We start from the raw sequence: 20204 nt of genomic DNA, 5'->3' as shown, positions 1-20204 counted from the left end.
TGTACCCACACATCTCCTTTAAGCTTTGCCCCTCTCATCTTAAAGCTATGCCCTCCAGTAATTGATTTTTCCATCCTGGGAAAAAAGGTTCTGACTGTCAACACTATCTATCCTTTCATAAATTGATATCAGGTCTCCCCGCAACCTCCAGCATTCGGGAGAAAACAACTCAAGCCTGTTCGACCTCTCCCTGTAGCTAATACCCCCTGACCCAGGCATCATTCTGGAAAAACTGAACAAGGCTTGACCAGTCTGAAGAAGAGTGCCAACCCGAAATGTCACCTATCCATGTTCCCCAGAGATGCTGCCTGACCCGCTGAGTTACTCCAGCACTCTGTGAAACGTCACCTATCCATGTTCTCCACAGATGCTGCCCGACCCTCTGAGTTACTCCAGCACCTTGCATCTTTTTAACAAATCTTTCTGGTAAACCTCTTTTGCGCATTGTCCAAGCCTCCACACCCTTCCTGCAATGGGACGATCAGAACTGCATGCAATACTCTAAATACGGCCTAGAAGGGTCAGAAGAAGGGTCTCGACCCGAAACGTCACCCATTCCTTCTCTCCAGAGATGCTGCCTGCCCCGCTGAGCTACTCCAGCTTTTTGTGTCTATCAATGTTTATGTGTCTGAATAAAGGAAATGGGATGGGATGGAATAACAAGGGATACTAACTAAGTATGAACTCATATACTGGTAGATTTGTGAATGAAAAATTGCATTGATTACAATAAGATTCAAATTTGCCACTGGAATGGACATACTTCATCATCATACATACATGGACATACATCATCATCATACATACATGGACATACATCATCATCATACATGGACACACATCATCATACATACATGTACATGCATCATCATCATACATACATGGACATACATCATCATCATACATACATGGACATACATCATCATCATACATACATGGACATACATCATCATCATACATACATGGACATACATCATCTCCTTGTTCTTGCGGGGCCCTCCATATGGAATGAAAGGTAGACTGCCAGTCGCTGTTTGGTAAAATGTCACTCCGATACTCCACAGATCCACTGTCACCCCATACTTCTTGTTCTGCGGCTTACGAAGGACAGCGCGCTCGTACATATCCGGATGCTGCAGGCACACAAAGGCAAACGAGTTTGTGCATAGAGAGTGTGCTGGGAAGGGCAGTCTGTTCAATACACCTGGTCCATTGCCCCTTTCATCCCCAAGACTGACCCAGTTATGTCCACATGACACCATTTTACACGCTATGTTGGCAGTTGTCACCTGGAGATGATTTTCCCTCCGTGCTCCAGTGGCAGTCAGTTGACATCAGGTAACTCCGCATAGAACATGGATGAAACGTTAAGGGTCTCGACCCGAAACATCACGCATTCCTTCTCGCCAGAGATGATGCCTGTCCCGCTGAGTTACTCCAGCATTTTGTGTCTATTCTGACAGTTTTATTGTTCTAACCTTTTTAGGGAAAGAAAGCTGTCCTATGTACAATTCCAGACCCATCAACACAAATGTCCTCTGAAAAGGCCCAAGGAGCCATTCAATCAAGGGACGTTAGGCATGGATAATAAATCCCCAAAACATAGACAAACCAAAGTTGAATCATTCAGCCCATTTTGTAGATATTCTGGAGATAACATTACTGACAGTTCATCCAGTGAGGCGACATGGGTGGATCTGAGAACTAAGAAAGGGATGCTCACCTTGTTGGGAACATACCACAGGCCCCCAAATAGTCAACGGGAACTAGAAGAACATAAATGCCAGGAGATTGCAGGTAGCGACAGGGCTAATAAGGTTGTTGGCGTAGGGGTTTTTAAACGTTACCAACATTGACTGGGACTGTCATAGCGCAAAAGGCTCTGATGGGGCAGAATATGTCAAATCTGTTCAGGAAAGTTTCCTCAGGCAATATGTGGAGGCCCCAACAAGGGATAAGGGAACGCTTGATATACTCTTAGGAAATTGGTAGGAGCAAGTGGATGAAGTGTTCATGGGGGAGCCTTTGAGGACCAGTGACCACTGTTGTATTAGGTTTAAGATAGTTATGAATAAAAACCATTGGGCCCATAAGTTAAAATTCTAAATTGGGGCAAGGCCAACTTTGAACTTTGAAGGAACTCACTCAAGTTTATTGGAGCAGATTGTTTGAAGGAAAAGGAACATCCGGAAAGTGGGATGTCTTTAAAAAGTGTGCTGACAGGAGTCCAGGACATGCACGTTCCTGTTGGAGTGGATGACAAGGAAGATGGGTGTTGGGAAGCTTGGATGACGAGAGATATTGAGGCACTGGTCAAGAATAAGGAGGCAGCATGGGGCAGGTTTAGGCAGCTGGGACCAGTCCCTGGAGGAGTTTCGGGAACTGAGGAGCAAGGTAAAAAAAGGAAGTGAAGAGGGCAAAAAGGGGCAGGAAATATCTCCGGCAGACAGCATTAAGGATAATCCCAAGAGATTTTACAAGTACATTCAGGGAAAAAGGGAAACCAGACAGAGAATGTAGATGAATCTCCCGGGCCTGATCAGTCATATCTGAGCACACTGTAGGAAGCTGGAGGAAATTGCAGGTGTCCTGGCTGAGATTTAGGAGTCATCCTTAAATACAGGTGAGGTGCCGGAAGACGAGAGGGTGACTGGAGGGAGCCTCTATTTAAGAAGGGCTGCAGGCAAAAACCTGCAAACTGTAGGCCAGTGAGCTTAACATCTGTGTTACTGGACAGCATTCTGAGGGATAAGATACACATACAGTTAGATGGGCAAGGGTTGATTAAGGATAGTCAGCACGGTTTTGTACGTGGGAGATCATGTCTCATGAATCTGATTGTTTTTTGCATACATGTGACCAACAAGGTTGATGTGGGCAGAGCAGAAGACATATATTTCAGCAAGGCATTTCACAAGGTTCCACATGGTAGGCTGCTCGGGAAGGTTAGATCACATGGGATCAAAGGAGAGCTAGCGGACTGGATAGAAAATTGGCTTCATGGAAGGAAGCCGAGGGTGATGGTGGAAGATTGTCGTTCCAGACTGGAGGCCTGTGACTAGTGGTGTGTCTCAGTGATCGGTGCTGGGCCCATTGCTGTTTGTTGTTTATATCAATGATTTGGATGAGAATGTAAAAGGCAGGATTAGTAAGTTTGCAGATGACACTATAATAGGTGGTATTGTAGATAGCAAACTTGGTTATCAAAGATTACAGTTGGATCTTGAGTGGGTTGAGAAATGGTTAATGAATTTTAAAACAGATAAGCACGAAGTGTTGCATTTTGAGAAGTCTAACCAATCTACCGATAGATCTATTCACAAAATGCTGGAGTAACTCAGCAGGTCAGGCAGCATCTCGGGAGAGAAGGAATGGGTGACGTTTCGGGTCGAGACCCTTCTTCAGACTGAGAAGGAATGGGTGACGTTTCAGGTCGATTTGTACCAGCATCTGCAGTTATTTTCTTATACAATCTACCGATAGGACAGGGTTAGAAGGATATGGACCTAATGCAGGCAGGTGGGACTAGCATAGATGAGGCATGTTGGTCGGCATGGGCTTGTTGGGCCGAAGGGTCTATTTCCACACTGTATGACTAAGTGTGATGCAACCTGTTTTATTATTCAGAGGCTGGTGAGTGCTGGACATGCTGCTGTGGGTGCTGGTTGAGATAGATAAGATAGTGGCATTTCAGAGACATTTGGATGGGCATATGTATCGGCATGGATTGGAGAGACAAGCATTAAATGCAGGCAGATTAGAGTTGGTTTTGGCATTTATGTACAGCACAGACAATGTGGGCCGAATGGCTTCTGCTATACTATTCCATGTTCTATATTCTATGTATAATACCCAGAATGACACAGTGCCCCAGATGCCATTTAACTGGGGCTTTGTCCAGTTTGACCATAACTTCTGTCCCGTAGTTTTCTAGTTATCTGTACATAAAGGCCAGTCATTCTAATTACCTTTTGCCATTTTAAAGATTTATGTGTATGGCCCCATGAGGCTCTATGGACCGCATTCTATCTCCCTCCACCCAGAACACACCATGTTCTCCCCTTTTTAGATTTAAAGTGGACGGTGCCATATTTAGTTTTAGACTTTAGAGACACAGTACGGAAACAGGCCCTACGGCACACCGAGTCCACGCCGAACAGTGATCACCCCGTACACTAGCACCATCCTACACAACAGAGACTATTTCACCAAAGCCAATTAACCTACAAATCTGCACGTCTCTGGAGTGTGGGAGGAAACCGGAGCAACCGAAGACAACCCACACGCTCACAGGGAGAACGTACAAACTCCGTACAGACATCACTCACAGCCAGGATCGAACCTGCATCTCTGACGCTGTGAGCCAGCAACCTCTGCTCATCCTTTCGTTATGTTAAATTCCATTTGCCAACTTCTGTTTATATGTTCAATGTATTTTGTTTCTAATTTAACCAGCTTCAAGCACACATTATGTTGTATAAGAAAATAACTGCAGATGCTGGTACAAATCGAAGGTATTTATTCACAAAATGCTGGAGTAACTCAGCAGGTCAGGCAGCATCACAGGAGAGAAGGAATGGGTGACGTTTCAGGTCGAGACCCTTCTTCAGACTAATTATGTTATTATCTTCAGCTGTGGCAGACAAAGTGAAAAAGCTTATCACGTGGACAATGTTTATCCCACTTGGAATTGAAAACAAAATTTATGGCATCCCTCTTCACTTGTATATGTACAACAATATTTGAATGATATTATTAGAACGGTACTAACCAAATATTCCTCAGTCCCGTAAAGTGACATGAACTGTTCATCATCCTCCAGCTCTCGGGCTGCTCCAAAGTCGGTCAGTTTATAGACTGATTGGCCGTCCTCACCAACCATTCGCATGATGTTCCCTGGCTTAATGTCCCGATGCACCACACCATTCTCCCTCAACTGGTTCATGCCAGCAACTGGCACAGAGAAAGAGTGAGGTGTCGCAGAGAAAGAGAAAAACATCCAGTCAAGATATGATACTTAAATCCATAACAGGGTCATATTGCCCTATCCATTTGGCATGGATAGGGCAAAAATCAAACTGCTGGAGGAACTCAGAGGGCCAGGCAGCATCTGTGGAGGAAAATGGACAAATGGTGGTTCCCATCAGGACCCTTCTTCAGTCTGAAGAAATGTCCCAAGCTGAAACATTATCTGTGCATCTCCCGCCTCAAAGGCTGCAGGACCCCTTGAGTTCCTCCCACAATATGATTTTTGCTCAACATTCCAGCATCTGCAGTCTCGTGTGTTTTTATATGTTGACTTTACACGTTAGAGAAACAGGCCCTTTGGCTCACCGAGATCACGGCGACCGGCTATTGTGTTAGATTGTACACCAACACTATCCTAAACACTGGGGACAATTTTACAACTTACCAAAGCCAAATAGCCTACAAACCTGTACCTTTTGGGAGTGTGGGTTGAAACCAGAGCTCCCAGAGAAAACCCACGCAGGTCACAGGGAGAACGGACAAACTCCGTACAGACAGCGCCCGCAGACAGGGTCGAACCAGGGTCTCTCGTGTGTAAGGCCTCCAGCTTTGTCAAGGCCTGCCTTCCTGCTCTCTCTCCACTTATCACTGCAACAATAAACTCCTCCCTGTCCACTGGTATCGTCCCGCCATCCCTCAAAATCGCTGCTGTCACCCCCATTCTGAAAAAACCTGGTCTAAACCCTGACACCCCAAACAACTTCAGACCAATCTCCAACCTACCCTTTCTGTCCAAAGTTTTGGAACGTGCTGTAGCTTCCCAACTCAAATACCACCTCTCTACCAATAACCTGTATGAAACTTTCCAATCCGGATTCCGCTCAAACCACTGTACTGAAACTGCGCTCCTCAAAATCACAAACGACATTCTCCTCTCCTCCGACGCTGGCAACCTCAACATCCTCATCCTACTTGACTTCAGCGCCACCTTTGACACCATAAATCACTCCATTCTCCTCACCCGACTTGAAACCTCCCTTAACATCACCGGCACAGCCCTATCCTGGTTCAAATCTTACCTCTCTGACAGACACCAGTTCATCTACATTAACAACTGTAAATCCCCCACCGCTCCCCTCCCCCAAGGTGTCCCCCAAGGCTCAGTCCTTGGCCCCCTCCTCTTCATCCTCTACCTGTTCCCCCTTGGTCAATTAATCCGCCGTCATGGTCTCAACTTCCACTGCTTCGCCGATGATATCCAGCTCCTCATCTCCACCAAGTCAATCTCCTCCACCACACACTCTACACTGACAAACTGCATTACTGAAATAAAATCTTGGCTTCAATCAAACTTCCTCAAACTCAATTGCAACAAATCTGAAATCATCATCATTGGTCCAAAAATGCTCACCAAATCCACCCAAAACTTCATCCTCAACATTGATGGTCTCCCAGTATCCACCTCACCTCACATCCGGAATCTTGGAATCATCCTTGATCAAACCCTCTCCTTCGACAAACACATCAAACACATCACAAAGACAGCCTTCTTCCACCTCAAAAACATTGCCCGTCTCCGTCCATCCCTCTCCTCCACAGCTGCAGAAACCCTTATCCACGCCTTCATCACCTCCCGTCTGGACTACTGCAACAGCCTCCTCTATGGCGCACCCTCAAAAATCATCAATAAACTTCAATACATTCAAAACTCCGCTGCCCGTCTACTCACACACACCTCGATCCGTGACCATATCACCCCCGTCCTTTATAAACTCCACTGGCTCCCCATCCCCCAGAGAATCCAGTACAAAATCCTCCTCATAACCTACAAAGCCCTCCATAACCTGGCCCCATCCTACCTGACCGACCTCCTCCACAGGCACACTCCCACCTGCACCCTCCGCTCTGCCGCTGCCAATCTCCTATCCCCCCACATCCGGACTAAACTCAGATCCTGGGGGGACAGGGCTTTCTCCATCGCTGCTCCCACCCTATGGAACTCACTACCCCAAACCGTTAGAGACTCCCCCACACTCACCACATTCAAAACATCGCTGAAGTCTCACCTGTTCAGTACTGCCTTCAACCACTGAAGGTCACCTCACCTTCTGTCTCCTTTCTCTGTTCATTTATTTATTTACTTATTTATCTATTTATTCATTTCCCCTATGTTCTCAAAATCTCTGTAAAGCGTCTTTGAGTATATGAAAAGCGCTATATAAATAAAATGTATTATTATTATTATTATTATAAGGCAGCAACTCTACCGCTGCATCACTGTACCAACCCTTGGACAGATACATGCACAGGAATGGATGAGAGGGATATTGGCCAAACGTGGGCAGGGTGGGACTAGCATAGATGTGGAATCTTCGTTGGCATGGTTGGGCCAAAGGTCTGGTTTCCATGTTTTAGTTTATTTTAGAGATACAGCGCAGGAACAGGCCCATTGGTCCACCGAGTACATGCCGATCAGCAATCTCCATAAACGAGCACTATCCTACACACGAGGGACAATTTACCATTTTTACCAAAGCCATTTAACCTACAAACCTGTACATCTTTGGAATGTGGGAGGAACCCAGAGTTCCTGGAGAAAACCCACGCAGTCACAGGAATAATGTACAAACTCTGCACAGACAGCACCCATAGTCAGGATCGAACCCAGATCTCTGGAGCTGTCAGGCAGCAACTCTACCGCTGAGCCACCGTGCTGCCCCATTGTCTATGACTCTGTGGCTCTACAACTCTCTGACTCGAAGCAGGTGGAGGAAACCTGGTTGGTCACAGGAACACCAGAGGTCACGACTGAACCCAACTCATTGTGACCCTAACTGTAGATGGCAAGAGGCAGCCTTAGAGGAGAGGCTTACCTAGTTATTTGGTTCTCACTGCCCCAGCCACCAATTTTCCAGACTTCTTCCACCGCAGCAACTTTAATGGAGCTGTGCACAATCAGTTGAGCCTTACCAACACTCTGCAGGACAATCAGGAACTCCGCTTCCGACAGGCCAAATGCATTTTCCGATTCTTCCAAAACATTAAGCAGACTTCCTCCGGCGCAGAACTCCATCACGAGGACTTTCTGTTTGGTGGTTCCCTGGTGGACAGGAACAACGAGAAGCGTCTCAGTCTCACCATCCATGGCTGTGGAGGCAGCGTGCAAGCTGGTGGTACCCCAGAGGGTCTGTCTCATGTCACTTCTGACAACTCACCACTTGCAGCAGCCACACCAGAACAACCCAGCAGACTGGGAGGTTATGGGAAATGCTCTCGGTATCTGTCTGTGGTTCCGGAAATGGGAGGAGTGTGTTAATCCCTCAAACCTGTTCCTCCTTTCGGTAAGATAAGTATTTAAAAGTCAAACCTTAAGGTAATCACCAACATCACCCATTGTGGAGCAGGTATCCGTTGCTCAAGATGTGGACTCTTATACATCGGCGAGACCAAATGTAATCTGGGCCATCGTTTCGCTGAACACTTTTGCTCAGTCCACCTGGACCTAACAGATCTCCCGGTTGCCAAACACTTTAATTCCCCTTCCCATTACCCACACTGACCTTTCTGTCCTAGGTCTCCTCCATTGTCAGAGTGAGGCTAAACGCAAATTGGAGGAACAGCACCTCATATTTCACTTGGGCAGCTTACAACCCAGTGGTATTACCATTGATTTCTCTAACTTCAAGTAACCCCTATGTAGTGGCCACTTGTGTTAGCACTAACTGTTTAGCATATTATATTATTTTGTATCTTGCTGAATTATTTTGGACATTTGGGGGTTGTTGGGAGATGATTACATATATGGGCATAACGGACTGGGAGCAACCAGAATTAGAAGTATATTTGAGAATACAGAGATAGGAGGGATCAGACACAGAGGGGGTTGGTGAGATATAGTTCTTACCAGACCTATGACGAGAGAAAAGCTTGGAGAAATACAGACCTGTTTGTATTAATACTTCAATAAACGACTAATTAAACTGAAACGTCTTTAAGATCTCTGTTGTTGGTTTGTGTCAAGATCGTTCACTCCACCCTCTGAGAATTGGTGGCAAGCGGAGAGGACTTTATGGAAAGACTGAAGCTGCCACTACACCCGACATTCCTTCTCTCCATCCTTCCCCCATCCAAGTCATACCAGCTTCAAAGCCTCCTTGTTGAGTCACATTGTCTGTACTCATTTTCACCTATTCCACAGCTAACAATGGCCTTTCCTTTATCACTGTTACTGTTTTTGCAATATCTTTCATTCATTTGTTCTATATCTCTCTACATCGCCGTCGATATCTCTCGTTTCCCTTTCCCCTGACTCTCAGTCTGAAGAAGGATCTCGACCCAAAACGTCACCTATTCCTTCTCTCCAGAGTTGCTGCCTGACCCGCTGAGTTACTCCAGTATTTTGTGTCTGTCACCTACGGTGGAAGTGGATGTTCACTGGGGTCCTGAGAGTTCACAATAGTCTCAGAGACCGAGGGGGGCTGAACTCAGGGTAACAAGCAGTGGATCGCTGGCATATTGATTTCCCAGCTATGCGTTGCTTTCTGAGGAATCCTTGTGTGGTCCTTATAATTGCTGGTGGTGGGAAATTGGGGGGTGGTGGGTCGGGTGAGTGGGCATTGGGGGCACTTACTTTGTTTTATCAGGTTTCCAATCCTCATTGCGTTGCAATCTTCCTTCTAAAGAGGTAGTGATAGAATACAACACTCACCACTTCCTCCACTGCCCAGAGCTTCACAATGTTCTTGTGGTTTAATTTACGCAACATGTCAAACTCTCTCATCTGCACTTCATACGGACGCAGGTAACTGACATGATTAAACACTTTGACGGCATAATGGTCGCCCGTTTGCTGCAAGTAAACGTTGAAACTGTTAGAAACTGTATGAGAAAAGGGAAAGATTTAGTTTAGTTTAGAGATAACGCGCCGAAACAGGCCCTTCGGCCCACCGAGTCCGTGCCGACCAGCGATCCCCGCACACTAACACCATCCTACACACACTAGGGACAATTTACAACTATACCAGCCAATTAACCGACAAAGCTGGACATCTTTGCAATGCGGGAGGAAACCGAAGATCTCCGAGAAAACCCGCAGAGGTCAAGGGGAAAACGTACAAACTCCGTATAGACAGCACCCGTGGTCGGCTTGGAACCCGGGTCTCTGGTGCTGTAAGTGGTGTAAGGCAGCAACTCTACCACTGCGCCACCATGCTGCCGTTTGGTTAACTTTTAGCATCAAGTAAATCAGTAGCCATCTATTATAATTTCATCAGGCCCTTCAGATTCACATTCTCCCACAGCACATCCAAATCAACGACTCCATTATTAGATAATTATCCTGTTTGATTAATTTATGTTGTGTGACTATTACTGTTTGGATAAAAATCAAGCCACCAACATTTGTTCTTTCCTGCATTCCCTAATATTAACCATTTCCTGAGATTTAAACTAACATTACTAGCAATTTCACTTTTACCTTCTTCTGATGACAGTGTCAATTTCCCTAAGGCAGGCAGTTCTACAGAGAGCCAGAGAGGAATCCGTCAGAGTAACTTGGACAGGCCAAGAATAGTTAGATTCCAAGCTTCCAGGATGGCGCCCAACCCAGGCATCAATTTGCGTGCTAGCCACAGAAGCAGACCTACAATCACACATTACAATCGCTCCACACTCTCAAATCTCCACTCCTACAGCAACATTTCTTACTTTGACTATGATCACTAAATGTTATTCCATTATCATGTATCTACACACTGTAAATGGATCGATTGTGACCATGTACTGCCTTTCTGCTGACTGGTTAGCGTGCAACAAAAGCTTTTCACTGTACCTCACTATACATCATAATAAACTAAAACATAGAAAATAGGTGCAGGAGGAGGCCATTTGGCCCTTCGAGCCAGCACTGCCATTCATTGTGATCATGGCTGATCATCAACAATCAGTAACCTGTGCCTGCCTTCCCCCCATATCCCTTGATTCCACTAGCCCCGAGTGCTCTTTCTAACTCTCTTTTAAATTCAGCCAGTGAATTTGCCTCCACTGCCTTCTACAATACAATACTATACAATATAATACAATATATCTTTATTGTCATTGTACAGGGGTACAACGAGATTGGGAATGCGCCTCCCATACGATGCAATAATTTAATTAGCTAGTCAGTATTAATTTAAACAACAACAACCCAACGAAACAAATTGCAACAGTTTTAAGACAGAATAAAGTGCAAGTAGATCTGTGCCGGTTCACTGTGCGATGTGACCATCCGGCTCAGCAGGACCGCTTCATGGCGGCTATGGCCCTGGGGATGAAGCTGTTCCTGAGTCTGGAGGTGAGGGCGTAGAAGGCATTGTATCGTCTGCCCGATGGAAGGAGTTCAAACAGACTGTTGCAGAGAATTCCACAAATTCACAACTCTGGGTGAAAAAGTTTCTTCTCATCTCAGTTTTAAACGGCCTCCCCTTTATTCTTAGACTGTGTCCCCTGGTTTTGGACTCCCCCAACATTGGGAAAACTGCAACTTAAACTGCAACCTCTTTCTAAACTCCAATTGTTAGGAACAGTTGTGAGGCAGCCAGCTCCCTGAGCTCTCTCTGTCCATCCCCAGAGCTTTAAAATAGACAGGACAGGCCCACTAGTTAACATTCTGAATTGGGGCAATGATGGTGTGAGACAGGAACTTGCTAAGGTTGATTGGAGCAGGTTGTTTGCAGCCAAAGCAATGTCTGGGAAGTGGGGTGCTTTTCAACGTGGGATGACAAGAGTTCAGGGCAGGCAGGATCCACTTAGAGTGAAGGGCAAGGAAGGCTTGGATAACAACATCAAATGAGATCTGACTGTGTAAATGACTGTGGACATTCACCCTGAGTACGGTGATCAAGAACCAGAGGACATAGGTTTGAGGTGAAAGGGGAAAGATTCAATAGGAACCTGAGGGACAACTTTTTTTTTCATACAGAGTGTGGTGGGTATATGGAACAAGTTGCCAGAGGGGGTATTTCAGGCATGTTCAGGCATATTTATACGACATTTGGACAAATACATGGATAGGAAAGGTTTAGATGGATATATGGGCCAAACACAGGCAGGTGGGACTTGCGTAGATGGAGCATCTTGGTCAGCATGGGCAAGTGAGGCCAAAGGGTCCGTTTCCATGTTGTGTGGCTCTATGATTCTCCGACTTGTGAAGGATCCCGCAGAACAACTTGAAGAGCAGTGGTCTGACCAATCGATCAATCAACACGACATTCTGGTCATTACTTTGTGGATCTCTCCCTCAACTGCATCTTTGCACTCGATTCCCAACTCCAACCATCCTATTCCCAACTCCAACCATCCTATTCCCAACCCTACTCTCTCACCTTGATACCAACCATGCTCTCTCATCCCCTTCAATCCCACCCTGTTGTCTGCTCACCCTCTCACCCTATTGCTCAATCTCTGTCGATACCTGATGACTACTTGCTCTTCATTCCTGTGTTAATTCCTCGTCATTTACTCGATTACCATCTGGGCAAAGAGAAAACCTCTCAGGCTTTCCTTGCTTTTCCAAATGTCCCGTTGTAAGCAATGGCTTGATATTTAAACCATTCACTTGAGAGGAACATGTAGCGTACCTTGCGACGTGCTTTATATACACTTGCAGTTGCTCCTTGTCCAAGGATATCATTGACTAACCAGAGGTAACTGGCAGTGCTCTGCATCCCTGGTTTGGGAAAGAAACCTTCGCGTTTAACGGGCTGTGGAAGTAAGAGAACAATGTATTAGCAAAAGGACAGAGAAGCAAAGATCCAAATCTTTCTACTCCCATCACACACCCAATCAAATGTTACCAAATTAAACACCTTGTCCAACCCTAATCTGTTGTGAGATCACTGATCTAGGCTCGAGACTGATTGGAGCACTCAAACTGACCTCTTGTCTCTCTGGATATACAAGGCTATCAAAGATATACGGGATTCACCATGACATGGTCGTCTGGATTCAGAACTGGCTTATTCATGGAAGGCAGAGTGTTGTGGTAGAAGGCAGATATTCTGGCTGGAAGTCTGTGGCCAGTGGGGTTTGCCAGGGATCTGTGCTGGGACCTCAGCTGTTTTGTCACGTATACCAAAACACAAGTGTGGATGGGTTGGTGAGTATGTTTGCTGACGGTACCATCAGTGGAGGACTTGCACACAGCGGGGAATGCTGTCGAGAGGTACAGTGGGGTGTAGATGAAATGGTGGAGAAATGGCAGATGGACTTTAACCCGACCAAGTCAGAGGGCTTGCACTTTGAGAGGATGAAAAAAAGGGGAGAGGAGACAGTTAATGGCAGGACCCTTAATAACATCGATGTGCAGAGAAATCTTGGAGTCCACGTTCATAGCTCACTATAGGTGGCAGCACAAGTAGAGAGGGTGGTTAAGAAGGCGTATGATGTGCTTGCCTTCATTGCTCGGGGCACTGAGGACAAGAGTCAGGAAGTCATGGTGCAGCTCAATGGGACTTTGGTTAGACCGTACTTGGAATATTGTGGGCAGTTGTGGTCGCCCTATTGCAGGAAAGATGTGGAGGCTTTGGAGAGCATGAAGAGGCGGTTCACCAGAATGCTGCCTGAATTAGAGGGGTTCAGCTACAGGGAGAGGTTGCAGAGACTTGAGTTGTTTTCTCTCGAATGTCAGAGGCTTGATAAAAGTATATAAAATATTGTGAGGAATAGATAGGGTAGACAGTCAGAACCTTTATCCCATGCTGGAAATGTCCAACACTAGAGGTCTTAGCAATAATGGGAGACGAAGAAAGTTCCATGGAGATGTGTAGGGCGTTTCTTTTCACTCACAGGGGGTGGGGGGCCTAGAACACAATGCCAGGGGTGGTGGGGGGGCCTAGAACACAATGCCAGGGGTGGTGGGGGGCCTAGAACACAATGCCAGGGGTGGTGGAGCCAGATATTATCGTGGCATTTAAGAGTCATAGAGTGATACAGTGTGGAAACAGGCCCTTCGGCCCAACTCGCCCACACCAGCTAACAATGTCCCAGCTCGACTAGTCCCACCTGCCTGCCTGTCCATATCCTTCCAAGCCTGCCCTATCCATGTACCTGCCTAATTGTTTCTTAAACGATGGGATAGTCCCAGCCTCAACTACCTCCTCTGGCAGCTTGTTCCATACACACACCACCCTTTGTGTGAAAAAGTCACCCCTCGGTTTTTTATTAAATCCTTTCCCCTTCACCTTGAACCTATGTCCTCTGCTCCTCGATTCCCCTACTCTGGGTAAAAGACCCTATGCATCTAATCAATCTATTCCTCTCATGATTTTGTACACCTCTATAGGATCTCCCCTCATCCTCCTGCGCTCCAAGGAAAAGAGACCCAGACTACTCAACCTCTCCCTATAGGTCACACTCTCTAGCCCTGGCAACATCCTCGTAAATCTTTCCTGAACAATAGCTTGACAATATCTTTCCTATAACATGGTGCCCAGAACTGAACACAATTTTCTAAATGCGGTCTCACTAATGTCTTATACAACTGCAACATGACCTCCCAACTTCGATACTCAATACTCTGACTGATGAAGGCCAAAGTGCCAAAAGCCTTATCTATCTGCGACTCGACCTTCAAGATCCGACCACCTGTACTCCTAGATCCCTCTGCTCAACAACACTACCCAGAGGCCTACCATTCACTGTGTAGGTCCTGCCCTTGTTTGACGTCCCAAAATGCAACACCTCACACTTCTCTGTATTAAATTCCATCAACCATTCCTCCACCCACCTGGCCAATCGATCCAGATCCTGCTGCAATCGTTCACAACCATCTTCACTATCTGCAAAACCACTAACTTTTGTATCATCAGCAAACTTGCTAATCTTGCCCTGTCTGTTCTCATCCAAATCATTGATGTAGATGACAAACAGTAACGGGCCCAGCACCAAACCCTGAGGCACACCACTAGTCACAGGCCTCCAGTCTGAGAAGCAACCTTCCACCATCACCCTCTGCTTCCTTGCATTGAGCCAATTTGCTATCCATTCAGCTATCTCTCCTTGAATCCCATGCGACCTAATCTTCCAGAGCAGCCTACCATGCGGAACCTTGTCGAACGCCTTACTGAATCCATGTACACAACTACCCTCATCAACCTTTTTGGACACGTCTTCCAAAACATCAATCAGATTTGTGAGACACGACCTCCCACGTACAAAACCATGCTCACTGTCCCTAATCAGCCCTTGCCCATACAAATGCCTGCATATCCTATCCCTCAGAATACTCTCCAGTAACTTTCCAACTACAGATGTTAAGCTCACCGGCCTATAGTTCCCAGCATTTTCCCTGCAGCCCTTCTTGAAAAGAGGCACAACATTTCCACCCTCCAGTCTTCGACGTGCATTGTGGGACGTCATACAAGGCAGGACCTACACGGTAAATGGTAGGCCTCTGTGTTGTAGAGCAGAGGGATCTAGGAGTACAGGTGCATGGTTCCTTGACGGTCGAGTCACAGGTGGATAAGGTGGTCTAAAAGGCTTTTGGCACTTTGGCCTTCATCAGAGTCTTACGAGTCTCTTGTATTTAAGGATGACTCGTAAATTTCAACCAGGGCTCCCGCAATTTCCTCTCTAGTTTCCCATAATGTCCTCGGATATATCAGATCAGGCCCTGGAGATTTGTCTACCTTCAAACACGACAGTACCTTCAGTCCAACCTGCCCAAACCAATCAACACACCTCAGCTCCATTGTATGGCATGATTAGTAAGTTTGCAGTTGACACTAAAGTGGGTGCTTTTGCAGATAGTGAAGATGGGTGTTAAAAATCGCAGCAGGGTCTTGATCGGTTAGGCAGGTGGGCTGAGGAATGGTTAATGGAATTTAATCCAGAGGTGTTGTATATTGGGAAGACTAACATGGGTAAGACCTACACAGTGAATGGTAGGGTTCTGGAGAGTGCTGTAGGGGAAGTGCAGGTACATAGTTGGTTGAAAGTGGTACAACAGGTAGATAGGGTGGTCAGAAAGGCTTTTGGTACAATGGCCATTGGTACAATGGCCTTCATCAGTCAGAGTATTGAGTATAGAAGTTGGGAGATCATGTTGCAGTTGTATAGGATGTTGGTGAGACTGCATTTAGAGTATTGTGTTCAGTTCTGGGCTCCATGTCATAGGAAAGATGTTGGCAAGCTGGAAAGAGTACAGAGAAGAATTACAAGGATGATTGATGCCAGGGGGAGAGGGTCTGATCTAATGGGAGAGGTTGATCAGTCTAGGATCCTATTCCTTGGAGCGCAGGATGATAAGGGGGAATTTTGTTAAGGTATACAAAATCATGAGAGGAATAGATCGGGTAGTCGCACAGTCTTTTGCCCAGAGTAGGGGGAATCAAGAACCGGTGGACATAGGTTTAAGGTGAGGGGTGAAAGGTTAAATATGTACCAGAGGGTGGTGGGTGTATGGAACGAGCTGCCGAAGGAGGTAACTGAGGCAGGCAGGTGCCATCGTAATATTTAAGAAACATTTAAACAGGCACACGGATAGGACAGGTTTAGAGGGATATAGATCAAACACAGGCAGGTGGGACTAGTGTAGATGGGACATGTTGGCCCGAAGGGTCTGTTTCCACACTGTATAACTCTAGGACTAGTCCTACCTGCCTGCACGGTGCAAAACCCTCTAAACCTATCATCTCCATGTACCTGTCCTAATGTCTCTTAAACATGATAGTACCTGCCTTAACTACCTCCATCTACCCAGCACACTGTGTAAAAATAGTTACCCCCTCAACCTATTAAATCTTTCCACGCCCTCACTCTAAACCTATGTCCTCTGGTCCTTGATTCCCCAACTCTGGGCAAAAGACTCTGCATTTATTTACCTGATCAGTTCCACTCATGACCTTGTACATAAGATCAACCTTCATCCTCCTGCACTCCAGGGAATAAAATCCTAGCCTGCTCAACCTTAAAGTATAGCTCAGGCCCTCAAGTCCTGGCAACATCATCGTAAATCTTTTCTGCACCCTTTGACATCTTTCCTATAACATGGTGACCAGAACTGAGCACGATACTCTGAATGTTGCCTCACCAATGGTGTATACAACTGCAACATGAACTCCCAACTTCGATACTCAATACTCTGACTGATGAAGACCAATGTGCCAGAAGCCTTCTTGACCAACCGATCTACTTGTGATGCTACTTTCAAGGAATTATGTACCAGCATTCCTAGATTTGCAAGACGATCATTTCGCTGAACACCTCCGCTCAGTCCACTGTGCCTATGTGATCTCCTGGTTGCTAAACAATTTAACTCCCCCTCCCATTCCCCCACTGACCTTTCTGTCCTGGGCCTCCTCCACTGTCAAAGTGAGGCCCAACACAAATTGGAGGAACAGCACCTCATATTCCCCTTGGGCAGTTTACACCCCAGCAGTATGAACATTGACTCCTCTAACCAAGTAACCCTTGCTTTGCCTCTCTCTCTCTGTCCCTCCCCCACCATAGTTCTCCAACTAGTTTCACTGTCCCTGATTAATGTTAATGACTGTGTGTCTCGTTGTCACCTTCCCCTTGGCCAACAGTGAACCATTCTACATTTCCTGGTTCAGCGTCTGCTTTGATCTGTCGTTTTCACACCTTACCCTTCCTCATCTCCAGCCTCCCTCTCCCCTGAGTCTGTCTGAAGAAGGGTCTCGACCCGGAACGTCTCCCGTCCCTCCTGTCCATAGATGCTGGGTAACTCCAGTATGTTGTGTCTGTCTATCTGCTGTAAAGCAGCTTCCAATATTTAGATCTCTCTCTTCCGCAAAAGCTGTAAACGACTTCCCCGTTTGTGGAGTTTCACACAAAGACATCTCACCTCACCTCGCCTCACCTCACACTCCAGGCCTCGGCTTGTGTTCTGGACCCGGCAGCTGTTATCTCTCCGCTCCGCTCCGCGCCGCGCCGCGCCGCGCCTGGCCACAGTTTACACTGGGAAAACAAAACGGAAAGTGAAAGAGAACTGACTGGGCTGCTGTGAGTGGGCGGCGCCACAGCGACAAACTCGCCCATTCTACATACAGGCGGACAGCACAGGTTGTTGATGCTCCCTGGAGGCAGGCTTGTCCACTGACCGGCGGGACACCCACCCACTCACTCACTGACCCACCCACTCACTGACCCACCCACCCACTCACTGACCCACCCACTGACTGACCCACCCACCCACTCACTGACCCACCCACTCACTCACTGACCCACCCACTCACTCACTGACCCACCCACTCACTCACTGACCCACCCACTCACTGACTGACCCACCCACTCACTGACTGACCCACCCACTCATTCACTGACCCACTCACTCACACGCCCACTCACCCACCCACCCACTCACTGACCCACCCACTCACTCACTCACCCACCCACTCACTGACCCACCCACTCACTCACTGACCCACCCACTCACTGACTGACCCACCCACTCACTGACCCAGCCACTCACTGACCCACCCACTCACTCACTGACCCACCCACTCACTGACCCAGCCACTCACTGACCCACCCACTCACTCACTGACCCACCCACTCACTGACCCAGCCACTCACTGACCCACCCACTCACTCACTGACCCACCCACTCACTCACTGACCCACCCACTCACTCACTGACCCACCCACTCACTGACTGACCCACTCACTCACTGACCCAGCCACTCACTGACCCACCCACTCACTCACTGACCCACCCACCACCCACTCACTGACCCACCCACTCACTGACCCACCCACTCACTCACTGACCCACCCACTCACTGACCCACCCACTCACTGACTGACCCACCCACTCACTGACCCACCCACTCACTGACCCACCCACCCACCCACTCACTGACCCACCCACTCACTGACCCACCCACTCACTCACTGACCCACCCACTCACTCACTGACCCACCCACTCACTCACTGACCCACCCACTCACTGACTGACCCACCCACCACCCACTCACTAACCCACCCACTCACTCACTGACCCACTCACTCACACGCCCACTCACCCACCCACCCACTCACTGACCCACCCACTCACTCACTCACCCACCCACTCACTGACTCACCCACTCACACGCCCACTCACCCACCCACCCACTCACTGACTCACCCACTCACACGCCCACTCACCCACCCACTCACTCACCCACCCACTCACCCACTCGCACACCCACCCACCCACTCACCCACCCACTCGCACACCCACCCACCCACTCACCCACCCACCCACTCACCCACTCGCACACCCACCCACCCACTCACCCACCCACTGACTCACCCACCCACCCACTCACTGACTCACCCACCCACCCACTCACCCACCCACTCACTGACTCACCCACCCACCCACTCACCCACCCACTCACCCACTCGCACACTCACCCACCCACTCACCCACCCACCCACTCACCCACCCACTGACTCACCCACCCACTCACTGACTCACCCACTCACTCACTCACCCACTCACTCACTCACTCACCCACTCACTCTCCCCAAAACCAAAGGCGGCACCAAGCCAAACTACCCCAAACAAATTCCCTTCTTCCTTCTCCCGCGTCCTGTCTCTCCCCCCGTCTTGTCTCCCCATTACCCCACGTCTTGTCTCCCCCTTACCCCGGCTCTTGTCTCCCCCTTACCCCGGCTCTTGTCTCCCCCTTACCCCGGCTCTTGTCTACCCCACGTCCTGTCTCCCCCTTATGTCTCCCCCTTACCCCGGCTCTACCCTGCATCTTGTCTCCCCCTTACCCCGGGTCTTGCCCGCTTCCCCTGGACCCGGTTTACTAACCGCCCGGACACGATGAGGCTAAAGGTGTGGATAATCATCCATGCAACGCAGAGAACCATCATAGGAGCAATCGCAGAATTAATTGAACCCAATGTCCTAAAAACCGGGGAAGGCTGTTTGAGAAATCATTCAACCTATTGGCTCTGGTGAAACTTTTTTTTATTGTGAAAGGGTAAGGGGTGGGAGGGGAATATCACAGGTCATAGGAGTAGAATTAGGCCATTCGGCCCATCGAGTCCACCGCCATTCAATAATCCTATTTTCCTGCCTTCACCCCATAACCCTTGGCACCCGTTCTAATCATGAATTTGTTTATCTCTGCCTTAAAAATATCCACTGACTTGGCCTCCACAGCCCTCTGTGGCAATGAGTTCCACAGATTAACTACCAGCTGACTAAATAAGTTCCTCCTCATTAGCAGTTCAGGTT

General features: G+C 47.7%; 1 protein-coding gene across 4 annotated transcripts in view; it reads right to left on the bottom strand.

Moving 5' to 3' along the window:
- LOC144605375 (serine/threonine-protein kinase TBK1-like) overlaps positions 1-17963 on the bottom strand; it is an 81848-nt gene extending 63885 nt beyond the window's left edge. For 2 of the 4 annotated variants that reach the window (XR_013548840.1, XM_078420529.1), the window contains exons 1-6: positions 17813-17905; positions 12588-12710; positions 9677-9817; positions 7939-8068; positions 4772-4953; positions 973-1133 (exon numbers count right to left, since the gene is read on the bottom strand). Coding sequence is in view for 3 of the 4 variants with exons in the window: in XM_078420529.1 (XP_078276655.1) it covers positions 973-1133; positions 4772-4953; positions 7939-8068; positions 9677-9817; positions 12588-12674 (701 nt within the window). In the remaining variant the exon portion in view is untranslated. Of the gene's footprint in view, positions 1-972; positions 1134-4771; positions 4954-7938; positions 8069-9676; positions 9818-12587; positions 12711-17812 lie in introns of all 4 variants that reach the window. The other 2 variants (XM_078420531.1, XM_078420530.1) reach the window with 2 other exon arrangements.
- Positions 17964-20204: the final 2241 nt, after the last annotated feature.

The sequence above is a fragment of the Rhinoraja longicauda genome, chromosome 24 (genome assembly GCF_053455715.1).
Source record: "Rhinoraja longicauda isolate Sanriku21f chromosome 24, sRhiLon1.1, whole genome shotgun sequence".
Classification (NCBI taxonomy): Eukaryota; Metazoa; Chordata; class Chondrichthyes; order Rajiformes; family Arhynchobatidae; genus Rhinoraja; species Rhinoraja longicauda.
The sequence above is the reverse complement of the archived record's forward strand: the minus strand, read 5'-3'. Positions and strand labels throughout refer to the sequence as shown.